The following is a 17,011-nucleotide window of genomic DNA, read 5'->3' as shown; positions in this document are numbered from 1 at the left end:
TTAGTTCGTATCAAATTTTTTATATATTTAAATTTAATTTATATTTATACAATAATTTATAATCATATAAAATATATGTATATTATTTATACCAAAAATTCAAAATCTTCTTTTTTCTCATGAATTTCGTGTTCATTCAAATAGGTTCACATAAATAAATTAAAGATGATGAAGTATAATTCATAACTCTATCTTGGTGATGATGGAGTATAATTCTTGAAAGTATCTTGGTAGTGGCAAAGTTAAAAATCATTAAAAGTGTTCAAAGTTTAATGTACATATAAAAGTAATTTTATGGACGGTATATTATTTTATATACTACTCAATATTAAAACTGTCCTTTGGTCCGTCACATTAATGACAATAATTTTAGTATTAAAGTTTTTATACGGACTTACGGAGTGATATTTAGTTACTTTATGTAAAAAAGATCTTTGTAAATCTTATGTACATGATTAATTGTTTCTTTAAAATTAGTGAATCAAAGCCTAGTAGAATTATTCTTTATTTTCCTCATCATCGTACTTGAGATTTGTTCTTACGTCGATTAAGGTACCGACTTTAAAAAAGTATTATTTCGCTCAATAACATATATTACTTAGCGTGATTTCACAAGTGAAGTCTAAGGTTTAAAAAGCCGGGAGGCTAAAGAAAACTGAGGTTTCATAACTTGCAGTGTTTATATCTCTTTTCTATCGAAGTTTTATTCAGAAACCTAGTCCAAAAACTTATACAGAGAAGAATTTCTTGTGACTCAACAGTTCTTACTTATCAACTTACCCTTTATTTGGATCATTGTTAGTTTGTTACCTATCGTTTTATAATGCATTATATTGTACTGTATTATATTGTATTGTATCGTTTTGTGGATGCAATATTTGCGTAGGTTGTATTGTCTGTTGTTGTTGAATAAAAAATTTAGTATTTGGTACAGTACTGTAGTGTAACTGATTAGACTAAAATACTTCAATTAAATATTAAATTTATCAAGAATTACACATTAAAATAATTTAAGAAAATCAATTTTTACTAATTTATCACCAATTATATAGCTTGGAAACAAGAGCAAAACACCGAAGAAAAAAATCAACAATCATTAACAAAAAAATGTAGAAAGATGGAAAGAAGAGTAACGAATTCTGAAAAGAAAGAAGATTTGGAGATTTGGATGAAAAGAACGGCACAAACTAATTCTGAAAAGGATGGATAAAGACAAAGTAGGTCAATAATAAGTTGAATACTTGGAGTTAAAATTTAAAAAAAAAAAGAGTAAAGAATAAAATATAATTATAATAAATAAGGTCATAATTGAAGGGGGGAAAAAGAAACAAACCCATCACACTAAATCGATTGTTTCATAAAATGGGATTTTTTTTTATTCCGTAATAATAAATTTAACGATACAATACTATCAATTTTAAATAAATAAATCAAAACAAGCATTATTTTGAGATAACAATACAATACAATACAATACGATACAATGAGTAACAACCATCCAAACAAGCTGTTAGCTGCCTGACAGTTGTTGGCATAACAACTGGTACACCATTGGTGAGCCCAAACAATTCCTCTTATACTTGGATAGGTTTAGCTCCTCATATTACTTTAAAACAGGCAATATCTTTACAATAATTCATGTTAGTTTACCATATAAGAATTGATATATATTACAATTAACCTATATTATAACTATTGCATAAACCATGAGTTATAGGGGTGTTCAAAATCGAATGGAAATCGAAAATCGAATCGCAAAAGTGGCTTAATGGCTTATTGGTATCGGTTTAACGGTTGGGGAACAGAGTAAAATTTTATTATTAACGGCTTATCGATTTGGGGGAGAATTATTCAATTTTCTTATTGGATAAACCGTTAGTCCGTTAAGAATTTATATATATATATATATATCCCTTCCACATTTTCACTAATCCACTATTGAAGAATTTTTATTTTTTCTATTGCTCAAACCTATAACATGCCGACAATCTCCTTCTTTGCGTGTTATAAATGTATAGGTAAATGGGATCCTAATGCAATCAGATGGACCAGATTATTGGCCAAAAGAAGATAGTAATAAGCAATGGCTTTGTGTTTTACGATCATGGAAGGTAACGATGAAAAATGGTGGGAATACATGCAAAGTAAACTGGCTCTTTGTTGGTATTTACTAGTAACAGTATAACACGAAGGACCAAAATAGACCTCTGTAATACAGATTCAACTAGACCGATAAACCGCCCGACAATAGCTAAACTGATACCAATCTGCCCGGTATCTTATCGGATGGCTAGCGGATTAATATATTTAAAAATTGATAACCGATAAGTCGAACCGTTAAGAGTAAATAACTGTCCGATAAGCAGCCCTAATGAATTTTATATATATATATATATATATATATATATATATATATATATATATATATATATATATATATATATATATATATATATATATATATATATATATATATATTTCGACATGTACTAAGCTTAGCCCCATACGCATGGCACCTTGCGACGCTACTTGCACCACGCTCTGCCATTCCGTTTCCAAAAGCCATTAGTTGCCACGAGCAATGCCACCGCCGGACGTACTACGAGCACACACGAGTACTTGCCGGCATGTTTTTACCTATTTTTTTAATTTATTTTTATTCATTATTTATAATTTTAAATAGGTTTAGTAATTATTTTTTTATAAAAATATTTACTCTTTTATGTGTTATATTATTACTAGATGTACTGGAAATTTTCTCCATTATTTTTTCTAAATATATATATATACACGCACACTTCCTATATTTGCTGTTAGACTTCATCTAAAGTAGCTTAATGTTGAATGTTGAAACTAATGATCACAATCTATCTCCTTGATTAAACACATTAATTTTAGTAGTAGTTTGTAGAGTTGGTAATAATCCCACTTGCGTTGTCAACACATTGGTTTAAAGTACTACAAAACTTGACCTTATAAGCTGCCCTAACTTAATCATATAGATTAAGAACATAATAACCACTAATCACTGCACAAAGCACATGGCCCATGACTAATTTGCCTTGGAATCAACAATTTATAGAATATATTTACACGACCATGTTACTTATAACCTAGGTAATAACAAGAAAATTCCATTATAAATAATGGTTAATTGATAAAAATATTAGTTAGCCTTTAATAATAAGTAAACTACATTTATTGTGTAAAACATCTTTACGTTGTCATTAAACATAAATTTAATTCAATTATAAAACATATTTCTCTTACTCACATTTGAGTCACCTAACATGGTGCTCAATCAAGAAGCTCAACAATTTAAATATAATATTCGAGATAATATAATCAAATAACGAAATACCTTTTTTTAATCATCACCATCTCTTTTTATATTTAATTAAAAGACTTTGTGCACTCATTCACGCATGTAAAATAATATTTCCCAATTGGGCCATTGGATTATCAATTACCTAATCCTTTTTATCAGGGACTAAACATGACATTTTATATAAAGCAAGAAAATAAAAAAGAAAAAAGAATAAGGCGATAAATGTCTAGCTTATTGCCTTATATATATAGAGCACGTAGTAGATTTGGTTCCAATAATGGAATGTTATTGTTCTACACTTTCGGGGTATGTGGTTTTCTTACGTATATTGAATTTGTGATTGTGACATTCAATTAAATTAATTTGCAAAAAAATTATTAGAAAATTTTATTAACTTTTACATTTTGTCGCATCATCAAGTTAAGATAATCTACGATAATAGGTAACAAACAATCATAATTGATCTTAACTTCATAATAAAAAAATGCAGTAAACAATAGTATGGAATAATCTGTTATAATAAATTATTACTATAATTTTTTTACGTTGTCAGTATATATCAACTAAATCGTAAGTTAAAACATGTATGATGTATGTGTACTATTAAAAACATGGCAAAAATTGATAGGCCGCGATCCATTTTTGTCGAACTTCTGGTAGTGTAAGGGTGTGAAAACATGTTTACGAGTGCCACTTGGTAGATGTACGATTAAGACCTTACTCAACATTAGTCTATAGTAATCATTATTTCAAGCCTCGTTCAACATTAATCTATATTAAAGCATAGTAATTCTTTGTATTAGGAAAACGTTAATTAAAATATTGTTATGACATTAAATTTTTTCATTTTGTTAGAAGCAAATGCAAAATTTAAATTTTATAGATTTAGGTATTGATTCTAACCACTGAATCCATCGTATTATTTGAGTTCTGAGTTCAAAGCTCAATATTTTCACTAATTTTGATAGATTTTAGTTCAAAATTCAAATGAATCCATATGTAAATTACAATATCGACCGGTTAGCTCCGGTCGATTTTTATCGAACTTCTAGTAGTGTAAGGTGTGAAACATGTTTATGAGTGCCACTTGGTAGATGTACGATTAAGACCTCACTCAACATCAATATATAGTAAACATAGTTGTTTTTATTAGGGAAAAATTATTCAAAATATTTTTATGACATTAATGTTTTTCATTTTGTTATAGAGGCAGATCCTTTTTAAAATTTTATGGGTTAGGTCTTGGTTCTAACCAACGAATCCATCATCTTATTTGAGTTCTAAATTCAAAGTTCAATATTTTCACTAATTTTGATAGATTTTAGTCAAAATTCAAATGAATCCATAAATAAATTACAATATTGCCCCCTACATTTTGTTATATTAGCACAAATGATAACAACTTCTCTTTCAATTAACTACTACTACTAGCTTTCAATTTTTGAAATTTCGATAGCCAATAAATATAGTCCACCATTAAATTAAAATATTACAATTCGCTTTTGTCAATTATCTTCAACGAAAAAGCTTAAATAACTTTTTGACCCAAAAAAAAACGAAAAACCTAAATATACAAGCAAACAAAGAGCATGACAAAAGATACGTAAAAAAATGGTTGGAGGAGTTTATTTTATCTATATTATATATAATATAATATTTATTGTCTGGCATTGTAATAGTGGTTCACATGCCAAGTTGCAATTATATTACATAAAATATCAACGTTATTTTCACGCTAGGCATCCACCAAAACGTGCCTTAATAATTTAATATGTCCAAAACATATCTACAAATTATAAAACTGTATAATATCTGAACAAAACAATTAAGTAGGACCCGTCAATGATTCCACAACGTGACGCCAACGCGTACCAATAAGATTTTTCTTTCTATTTTTTTTTTATTTAACTTATGCGTTGATATGTAATTTTTTTTTTCACGTTACAACTATAATAACATATTTAATGTAATCCCACAAATAAAATTTGGGATGAGTGAATTGTACGCAGACCTTACTTATATCTTGTACGAGATAGAAATATTGTTTTCAATATACATTTGGCTCAAGAAAAACTTTTTCAAAATAGGGGAAAAAAATACAAGAGTAAAAAAGCTAAGATAAAAATACTACAAAAAAAAAAATTGACAGCAAAAATAGAATTTATTTTCGTGTTATTTGTGTATTTTATGAGTTATTTATATTTTTCTAAATGATCACATCATACTTAATATGATTTATATATCATTATAGATATCTTAATTTATTTGGTAGTGCATTCAAAATAATACATATTATAGATTTTAAATTATTTTTTGGCGGGGTGGATTGTTTATTCGGATATTACTTAAAAGAATAATGCAAATACATAGAGGAGTAGTTAGAAAAAAGAAAAAAGAGTTAAAATATTAGAGAGTATAAAGGTGACATGTGAGCATTAACGTAAGTAAAGTTTAAGATAAAGTAATTTGGTTAAACAAATCTTCTTTTGGGCGATTATTTCAGAACGCTGCCAACGATTAATCGAAATGGAGTTTTATATTTGCCCCATATTTGTGGACCAGTAATAATAGTGCAATATATATGGATTAGACACGTCATGTGTTTAATTTCTATCAGAGATAAAAATTTAATATTTAAATGAACAAAAATAGTTGGCGCTTGGACATAAGAATTGTAAAATTCCAAAAAAAGTGAAATCTTTTTTTAAGTGAAAATAATATTTGAAAATTAGAGTTGTGTTTGGACATGAATATAATTTTGGGTTATTTTTGAATTTTGTGAGTGATTTGAGTGAAAATTTTGAAAACAAACTTTTTGAAGATTTTCAAATTTTCGAAAAATTTCAAAATTCATCTTCAAGTGAAAATTGAAAAAAAAATTATGGCCAAACTCTAATTTCGATAAAAAATTAAAAAAAAATCATGGCCAAACGGGTTTTTAAATGGAGAAGGATATACGATCACTCATCATCCAACAAATTTCGAACTCAGTACATCACATGATGTATGAATTAGGCGCACGTATCGCTACAGATAAAAGCTTGGTATTTAAGTGAACAGGGGCAAGTTTTGAATTCTAGCGCGGGCAAAAATATGATATTTCAATGTAATCCCATAAATGAAGTCTAAAAATAATAATGTATATGTAGACCTTACTTCTAACTGTGTCATTGATCCTCGAAATTTTAATTTATCAAAAAGATTAAAAGTAAAAATTAAAGACAAGTTCAAGAAAATTTATGTATTATCTCTTTTTAAAAATTCCAAAATTTTGGAGGACTATTGAACTCTTAAGATAATTATTACTTCGAATTTAATTGCTAATAGGGGATGAATAATTGATCTACATTTCCATTTATTCTCTTTCCATTTCTCATTTAGGTTAAAGGTTGCTTAGTAAGAGTCAAGTACAGATCTGCTACCAGCTCCCTGGGTAACCATTCGTCTAATGAGCTAACTTCTTGACCTTGCTCTAGGCCCTCTGGGTCTTTATTTCCTTTTCTTGTTGCTCCTCGTCATTTGATTTACATGGTTACCTGCTGCTTGTGACGCCGCTGATGAAGCCACATTCGGAAAGTTTTAATCGGCAGATGATCGAAGGCCTTAACTAGTAAAATATAAAGAAAGATCTTTAAGTCAATTAAATAAACTAGTCAATTTCTGGTCACTAAAAACTGAACTTCCTTCCTTCGACAGTCGGAAAGTCTCTTAGGCGGTCTGAGGATACCAACTTTTATTTCCTGAAAGTCTTAACTTGTTTCTATTTCTAAGTTGAAAACATTGAACTGTTACATATTAATATTAGCACTTAAATAAATATGGTTATCAAAGAAAATCTTCTTATTTAACAAATTCCAAAATTAACTCCTTGAATATTCATTGGTTTTGTGCTCTGAATCTTTTTCTTCCATAAAATTCGAACCTATTTAATAGTTCAATATTAAACAAAGAAAATAAGTATGATAACTTCATAAGTAAAGAAGAGAAGTTACTTGCTTACTATAATTATAGATGTAAAGAGTAAAAATTCTTAAATTAGCACAATATTTTAAAACTATCATTCCATCTGTTTCAATTTAAGCTGGGGCATTTTATTCGGCACAATATTAAAAGGAAAGAAAGGAAAAACTTTGAAATTTGTGATTTTTTGTAATCTATGATATTTACGTGGCTACAAAAGAAAACTATTGGCAAAATGAAAAATTTTAAATTACCATTTCACAATATAAATATGTCATTCCTTTTTATATAGTCTAATAAAAACAATAACACGTACCACTAAAAAAAAAGTAATAATAATAATAATAATAATAATAATAATAATAATAATAATAATAATAATAATAATAATAATAATAATAATAACATAAATCATTAATCACCAAAGATTAATGTGACGGTAAGTATTTCTCTATTTTCTTATTAGAGTTCTCGAATTTGAACTACAACAAACAATAATAATATATCCAGTGTATTCTTAAGATATGAGATGGATAGTGTGTATATAGAGTATAGACCTTATTCATATCTTTCGAAGGCAGAGAGACTATTCCTGACGAATTTGAACTCTAAAAATATAATCGTTTTGCTAGAGAGATTTACCTCAAAGTTAAAAGTTTAATGTAAATCCGGATTAATAAAACAAAAAATTAAATCGTTTAAAACTGCTTGCACCGATGATAGCGTCATACTATATTTTCTTAGCGGTAAAAACTGTCAAAAAGTTTGACTAATGGAGCAGAGTGAACAAATGACCAAATCAAGTTCTACAGTACCAGATAGAACACGTGTCAACACAAAAGTTTAATATGATTAAGTTTGGTGTTAATAAATCCCAAATGATTGATTCCTTAATATGTGCGAAAATAGCTAAAAAAAAATTTGTTAAAGTCGACGGAAGGTGTAGTCTGATAGTGTTTTGTATAGGATTGCTAGCGACTTATATTGTGTTATTGCCCTCCTATTTATTTTTATTACAACCTTTGCTACAGCCTCTACCCTTCGGATGAGCACTCTGTGGTGAGCACTTTGTGTGTACTGGGTAAACTTTCCCTGTGTAATAACCTGCAAACCACAAAGGGGATGTAAACCGTACTAGACAAGCCATGTGCGACAGGCTCAACCCAGAAGGCATTGAGGGGACGTTGATCCCAGGTCATCTGTATAGACGACCACCCTCCAAACTAACTAGACAACCCCGAAGGGTTCCATCCCATTTATTTATTGTCTCTTACGTTACTGATATTTTTTTTTTCTGATTTCTATTACTGTTATGGATTTATTATTTCTTTTAGTTTTTTTAAATCGAGGATCTTCTGAAAATAACCTTTCTATTCCTCTGAAGGAGTAGTAAAAAGGTTACTTTACCTACTTCAGTTAGGGCTGTTCATTCGGATCGGATATCCGAAATCCGAACCGATCCATTCAATTTTGAATTTCGAATTTCGAATTGGATTGGATTTTGGATTATGTTTATTAAAATTTTGAATTTTCGGATTTCGGATTGGTATATTTTAATCCAATCCAATCCGAAATCCGAAATTATTAGGACATGTATAAATACTACACTTTAATTTACATCAACCTCCAAGTTATTACCTTTACAATTGCTAGATTTAGCTATATTGGCACCATAGTACTCTCATAATTGCATAAACATGAATTTTTCTTAATGTATTGTCTCTTTTACAAAGAAAATATACATATTAGTTTAACTTCGAGACATAATAATACGATCCGATATCCGATCCGATCCAAACTTTAAAATCCGATCCGATCCGATATATTTAGGATCGAATTCGAATTGCATTTTCTATAATCCGAAATCCGAAATATGCTAAATCCGATCGATCTGATCCGTGCACAACCCAAACTTCAGCTAGGAGTCTATAACTCACTACTAGATTTTATAGTAACTAATTGATACTAGTAAATCCATAAAAATCGCGCCGACTTTCCTTCTCCTACGCAATTTCTCACGATTAAATCGGCTCTCAAACTCTTTCGTCGAACCCTCTTTCCTTTTTTCCACTCACTTTCCTCATTTAAATTCAGCTCAATTTCACCTCCATAATATATACACACACTCTCTCCATTTTCACTCACTCCTTATCACCAAACAATTCTTGGGTGTTTGAATATATACCCGAAATAATTTCCTCTCTGTATCAAGAATCAAACAGATCTGAATTGATTTGTCTGTTTTTTTTTCTTGATTTTGTTATATGGAATGACGGATTATAGAATACCAACGATGACTAATATATGGAGCAATACTACATCCGATGATAATATGATGGAAGCTTTTTTATCTTCTGATCCGTCGTCGTTTTGGCCCGGAACAACTACTACACCAACTCCCCGGAGTTCAGTTTCTCCAGCGCCGGCGCCGGTGACGGGGATTGCCGGAGACCCATTAAAGTCTATGCCATATTTCAACCAAGAGTCACTGCAACAGCGACTCCAGACTTTAATCGATGGGGCTCGCGAAGGGTGGACGTATGCCATATTTTGGCAATCGTCTGTTGTGGATTTCGCGAGCCCCTCGGTTTTGGGGTGGGGAGATGGGTATTATAAAGGTGAAGAAGATAAAAATAAGCGTAAAACGGCGTCGTTTTCGCCTGACTTTATCACGGAACAAGCACACCGGAAAAAGGTTCTCCGGGAGCTGAATTCTTTAATTTCCGGCACACAAACCGGTGGTGAAAATGATGCTGTAGATGAAGAAGTAACTGATACTGAATGGTTTTTTCTGATTTCCATGACACAATCGTTTGTTAACGGAAGCGGGCTTCCGGGCCTGGCGATGTATAGTTCAAGCCCGATTTGGGTTACTGGAACAGAGAGATTAGCTGTTTCTCACTGTGAACGGGCCCGACAGGCCCAAGGTTTCGGGCTTCAGACTATTGTTTGTATTCCTTCAGCTAATGGTGTTGTTGAGCTCGGGTCAACTGAGTTGATATTCCAGACTGCTGATTTAATGAACAAGGTTAAAGTTTTGTTTAATTTTAATATTGATATGGGTGCGACTACGGGCTCAGGATCGGGCTCATGTGCTATTCAGGCCGAGCCCGATCCTTCAGCCCTTTGGCTGACTGATCCGGCTTCTTCAGTTGTGGAAGTCAAGGATTCGTCGAATACAGTTCCTTCAAGGAATACCAGTAAGCAACTTGTGTTTGGAAATGAGAATTCTGAAAATGGTAATCAAAATTCTCAGCAAACACAAGGATTTTTCACTAGGGAGTTGAATTTTTCCGAATATGGATTTGATGGAAGTAATACTCGGTATGGAAATGGGAATGCGAATTCTTCGCGTTCTTGCAAGCCTGAGTCTGGTGAAATCTTGAATTTTGGTGATAGTACTAAGAGGAGTGCTTGCAGTGCAAATGGGAGCTTGTTTTCGGGCCAATCACAGTTCGGGCCCGGGCCTGCGGAGGAGAACAAGAACAAGAACAAGAAAAGGTCACCTGCATCAAGAGGAAGCAACGATGAAGGAATCCTTTCATTTGTTTCGGGTGTGATTTTGCCAAGTTCAAACACGGGGAAGTCCGGTGGAGGTGGCGATTCGGATCAATCAGATCTCGAGGCTTCGGTGGTGAAGGAGGCGGATAGTAGTAGAGTTGTAGACCCCGAGAAGAAGCCGAGGAAACGAGGGAGGAAACCGGCTAACGGGAGAGAGGAGCCATTGAATCATGTGGAGGCAGAGAGGCAAAGGAGGGAGAAATTGAATCAAAGATTCTATGCACTTAGAGCTGTTGTACCAAATGTGTCAAAAATGGATAAAGCATCACTTCTTGGTGATGCAATTGCATTTATCAATGAGTTGAAATCAAAGGTTCAGAATTCTGACTCAGATAAAGAGGACTTGAGGAACCAAATCGAATCTTTAAGGAATGAATTAGCCAACAAGGGATCAAACTATACCGGTCCTCCCCCGTCAAATCAAGAACTCAAGATTGTAGATATGGACATCGACGTTAAGGTGATCGGATGGGATGCTATGATTCGTATACAATCTAATAAAAAGAACCATCCAGCCGCGAGGTTAATGACCGCTCTCATGGAATTGGACTTAGATGTGCACCATGCTAGTGTTTCAGTTGTCAACGAGTTGATGATCCAACAAGCGACTGTGAAAATGGGAAGCCGGCTTTACACGCAAGAACAACTTCGGATATCATTGACATCCAGAATTGCTGAATCGCGATGAAGAGAAATACAGTAAATGGAAATTATCATAGTGAGCTCTGAATAATGTTATCTTTCATTGAGCTATTTTAAGAGAATTTCTCCTATAGTTAGATCTTGAGATTAAGGCTACTTAAAGTGGAAAGTTGATTGAGCTTTCCTCTTAGTTTTTGGGTATTTTTCAACTTTTATATCTAGTTTGTTTTCCACATTTTCTGTACATAAACATGTGAAACCAATACTAGATCTCAAGTTCTTGTTTTTAGTTCATGTAATTAGAAATAAATATGCAGCTTCATCTTTTTCTGTTATGGTCTGCTCCATCCCTTTGTATTCTTTATCCAGAATATAAATGAAGAAAGCAATAATAGGGCAGGGGTAGTCCACGGCATTGGTTTTTTGGTAAGAGCGTTACACATTGATGTGTAGGTTTAGGCATGTTGCAAGTTCGAATCTAGCGGCAGACCCCTTATACGTGGAGTTTCGAACCTTGTGCCACTAGCTCTCGAAGATTTCTTAGTTAAATATTCTTATGTTAGACATGTTACAAGTTCGAATCCAGATAAACTCATTATATATCGACTTTCGAACCTTGCGTCACTGGCTCTAGAAAATTTCTTACTTAAAAGATCCTTAGGTTAGGCATGTTACAAGTTCGAATCCAGCGATAGACTCATTATACATCAAGTTTTGAACCTTGTGTTATTGAAAAATTCCGGAAAAGAAATTTATTCGCACTTAGTGTTTACACATTGAATGCATGATATGTAATTTGTATCTAAACTTTTATTACTTAACCTACATTACGACTAAATAATTTGATTTTGGTACAAACACCGAGTAAAAATAAATATTTTAGATAAAATAGACTCACTTTTTTATTATTTAATTTTTTGTCACATTTTTTTTAAAAATTTTGTTTCCAACTATTTATGATGGATAAATAGATTGCTTGTTTTAGTCTAGAAGAAAGGACCAACAAGGGGTAGGCTGCATTTTCATTTAGAGAATTCATTGAATTTGGTCCACTCTTTGTTGTATTCATTGGACCAAGAAATATTTAAATGAATATATATAGTATTCTAATATCATTTGAGTTGAAGTGACACAATCTTTCAAGTGCAGTTAATTAGGTACACGTTTTTATTTTATTGTTTTCGTTTGTGTAAAAAGTGTAAACCAAATGGAAACGAATTGATGGATATGATAAAAATTATGCTTAATTATTACATAAAGGTATTTGTAGTTAAGTTTAAAGCCGCCGTCTACCGGCGAAAGGGACGAAAACTTGACGAAGACCTATGTTACAATAAGAAAAAAAATACGTTGAGGTTAAAATATGAATCTATTTAAGTATACTCTAAATGTATTTTTTTATATAATTGTGGCATTCGAACCAATTTATCTACTACCTCCCACCAGCACATATTTCGAGTAACTAACTCTTTCCGCTAGAGCTTGGACAAATAAGAAAGAAATCATGTCTATTTTGCCTCTGCCTGGAGTTTAAACCCGCGACTTCATGATTCTCAATATACTTCGTTGATCACTATAAGAATCTTTTATTAGCGAATTGATTAAACTTGTTTTGAAAGAATATATATTTTTCTTCTACCCTCAATCCTTTGTCAAGGGACTTTCAACTCACACAACCAAGATATTTCTTTCTTGGATAAGGACGGTACTCGATCCAATTTGTGTGTATCTTAACTAATTTATACATATTCATGACATTTCAATTATAAGTATCACATAATTTTGATTATCAAAATTTAAGCAGATAAGAAGAATTCGCTGCAATTTAACCTTTGATTCTTTAAGTTTTCACTCCAACCCGTCGAGCGTACAACCAAGATTTATATTCCGAAATTTTAAAGGAAAAGGACACCGTATAGCCGCTCTCAAAATAATAGCAAACAATTATATTTTTTATATATATATATATATGTTACATACAAAAAAATATACAAATTTTATATACTTTATCAGCTACTGACTGTGACGGTAAATAGTTTCTAGTGCGGGCTAAAAGTAAAAAAACAAAAAAACAAAATTGCAACCTACAAAGTCTACATATGTGGATGGTCCATATATTAAGTGAAATCAATGGGAGTGGTATCAGTTTTTCTGCTGAATTTTGCAGAGAAAGGATGGTGACAAAAACTGAACATCAATAAAATTTTCTACACAATTCTCTCTAATGCTGTGATAGAAAGGGAAAGACCAAGAAAGTTCGGGGTGAGATGATAAGTACTCATTTATTCTTAATCACAGATTTCGGGTTCGAGCTCTTAACTAGAAGTCTCGGATTCGAGCCCTAAGTATAAATTCGTCTTTATGAGAGACCATTTTACCTCTCAACGGGGGACTTTTCTAGCATGAATCTAAATTTAATCGGGTCTCAATACCGGTATTGAATACCGAATGGGAAAATTCATTTTTGTGTGGATAAGAACCACGTTGGAGTCTAAAGCGAATTAGTTGACCCTGATATAGTTTGTTCAGGGAATAGTTTTGACGACCAAAAATAAATTGTTAATAGAATAATAATAATAATTATTATTATTATAATAACAATAATGATCATGTGTTTTACATGTGAAGTTGATTTTATATTTCTTATTAAATGTGCTCAGACGCCATAGTGTTGGGTCCCCTTTTGTGTTCACATTTTCTTTTTGTATGCTAACTTTATGTATTTTGTCTCTTTAAGCAAATATATGAATAACATATTTAATAAATAAACTTACATTTTATTAATTTCGTGAATGAGCCAACCGTGTTTAAATATATACTAGTCTCAGAATACTCTGTTGCCCGTAATATTAATATTCTTCCGTTGCCCGTAGTATTAATAATCTTTAATACATATGTTTGAGATAATTGAAGATTTCTTAAAAATATGAATCAAGACTATATACAAAGAAAATTGTATTTTTTTTGGCTATTGTAGAACAAAACTACTCGACTCAATAAAATAAGATTTTATTAGATTAAGACAATTATATCAAAGGAGATTTAATGCAGATATATTTTTCAACTCAAGTAGAATATTTATTAGTTTTTGTATTATCTTTGTTTAGGGTTTGAGGGGGTGGGGTTTGGGGGGGTCAGTGTAGGGTAGGGTAGGTGGATTGGCTTTTGTAAAATACTTTTTTTAAGATGAAATATCCTGAGTTAGGTCCATCATACAACTAGACTATTTCTATGTTCTTTAGTTTTCTAAAGGTCTCTTTAACAATCATAATTGAAAATTGAACTTTATGATTTTGCCTTTTTGGAAACTTTAATGATTTTAATTAACCTATAAAAAATGATAACTAACCTATTATAATATAACAAACAACACAAATTTACCTTCTTTTTTTTGGTCTGAAATAAAAAGGGCAGCATTCTTAATTTTCCTAAGTGTCATAGTAATTGATTTATACTCCTCCGTCTCATATTATTAGTCGTGGTTACTAAAAATAATTATCTTAAATTATTTGTCATTTTAGAAATTCAAGAAAAAATTGATTATTTTTTTCCTTTTTTACCCTTGGTAATAATTATCCTTAAAGACTACAAACACCTCAATTATGAATAACTTTGTTCAAATACCAATGAGTCAACCTAGTTTTCTTAAACACTTTATCATGTTTACACAAATACAATCAATAACAATGGAGACGACACATAAATTGAGAAAATATTCAATGAAAAAAGATTAAATATTAAGACATAAATAAGGGTAAAGTAGTCAAAATTACATCCTAACTAATTTTTCTTAAGGGGCGTGCACAAGAGAATCATGACAGGTACTATGAGACGGAGGGAGTAATAAACACACAATACAATTAATGTGTAAGAAGACAGCGCTTTGGATATTGCTCTCTTGGTAAGAGCGTAGCAAGTGATATGTGAATTAGGCACACATTGAGATTTTCCGCCCTGCTTCAAACAAAAGTATGATATCGAAGTAGATAAGGATAGAAAGACGAGCCCATTATTCATGGAATTTTGCAATCGACACTACTGACTCTAGAAGATTTCTCGGTTACAAAAAAAGATTAATAGTAAGATTAAAATTTTCCTTGTGTTAGATAATGTAATAATATCCACTACCTAAAGATTGATTGAGCTTTATTTTAGGGTAAAAGTAAAAAAGAATGGTCATTATTAACACAAGACCTTAACATCTCCAATAAAATGGGAGAAAACAAAAATCCAAAAAAAACAACCCTTACCCTCAACTCAATCTCCTAAAAAATATTTAGTACATATGAAATAACACATATCCTATGCATTATTCATTACCTTATAAACCTTTTATTCTTCTTCTTTTCTTCTTTTATACAACAATGACTCTCAATTGCTTGACATGCCAAGTTCTTAAAAGAACAGATTCAGAAGATGAATTAAGGGAAAGATTCAATAATGTTCATCAAAATAGTCCAGGAAAGTCGAATTTTCGCCTTTTTTCGGGGAAGATTGAGAGAAACTGGTCCGGAAACTTGGTACCAAAGCCTAGGTTTGAGAAAAAGAGGGGTCAATCGCTTCTGGGGAAAGAAAATACGGCGAAAAAAGGTTGTCATAGGATTCATAACAGTTGTCCAATGGAGTTCTTGACCGATTCGCCGAAATTGGTGAGGAGCTCTGGGATGAGAAGGGATTGGAGTTTTGAGGATTTGAGGCAGATAATTAAACGTTGATTAATATGTTATTAAGGGTTGATAATATGTAAAAAGGATCATGTAAATGTACCATAATGAAACTATGTAATAATCTTATATTGTAATTATATATGTTATGCTTTCATCTTTTCTCTCTGAATTTCATTGTTTGTATATGAGTATACACAGATGATGCAGATATTATTTGCAAATATGTTAGATCCTAGGTGGTGAAAATGGGAGAATTATTTTAGTCTCTTCATATCATTTAGTAGCAATTTGTTTGGATATCTTTTATCTTAAATTTAGGAAATGATTCTTTCTTTTCATAACAGTGGTATCCGAACCAGCCAGCTTGTGCACACTTCAATTAATTTTACCAAATACCTGCTATTTTCAACCCGCACAGGTATCTAGTAACTATGTCTACCAAAAAGCTTAGACAAATGGATAAAAATAAAACACTAGTAATATTTTTGTCTTTCATTCGGACTTGAACCTGAAACTTCATGCTAATTTTGGAATTTTTTTTTCCTTCTTCTTGAGAAATGATTTAAAACCTTCCAAACTAGAAATCTCCAATTTTTTAAAAGTGTAGTTAATTCATCTTGTACTAAGCAGACAGGAAAAGATAATATAATTCCTTTTTGCGTGTTAAAACCTTGGTGAGGCAAAGCTATTCAGCACCTCTTTGATGATGGGAAATAACAAGTAATAGGTAGAATTATTGAGGCACGCGCAAGCTGATTCATATATTAGAAAAATTTAAAAATAACAAGATTTACAAGTGGTCATTCAAAAATAGCCACATTTTCAAAAATAATTGAAATTTAGCCACTTTTCA

At 31.5% G+C, this 17,011-nt stretch overlaps 1 protein-coding gene across 1 annotated transcript; it reads left to right on the top strand.

The window, feature by feature from the left end:
• The first annotated feature begins 9,557 nt into the window (after nucleotides 1-9,557).
• LOC107817883 (transcription factor MYC2-like) lies at nucleotides 9,558-11,537 on the top strand. The gene is given in 1 exon segment (NM_001326009.1): nucleotides 9,558-11,537. A coding segment is annotated over 1 exon segment (1,980 nt).
• The last annotated feature ends 5,474 nt before the right edge of the window (nucleotides 11,538-17,011 follow it).

The sequence above is a fragment of the Nicotiana tabacum genome, chromosome 5 (genome assembly GCF_000715075.1).
Source record: "Nicotiana tabacum cultivar K326 chromosome 5, ASM71507v2, whole genome shotgun sequence".
NCBI lineage: Eukaryota > Viridiplantae > Streptophyta > Magnoliopsida > Solanales > Solanaceae > Nicotiana > Nicotiana tabacum.
This window is presented reverse-complemented; position numbering and strand designations above follow the sequence as displayed.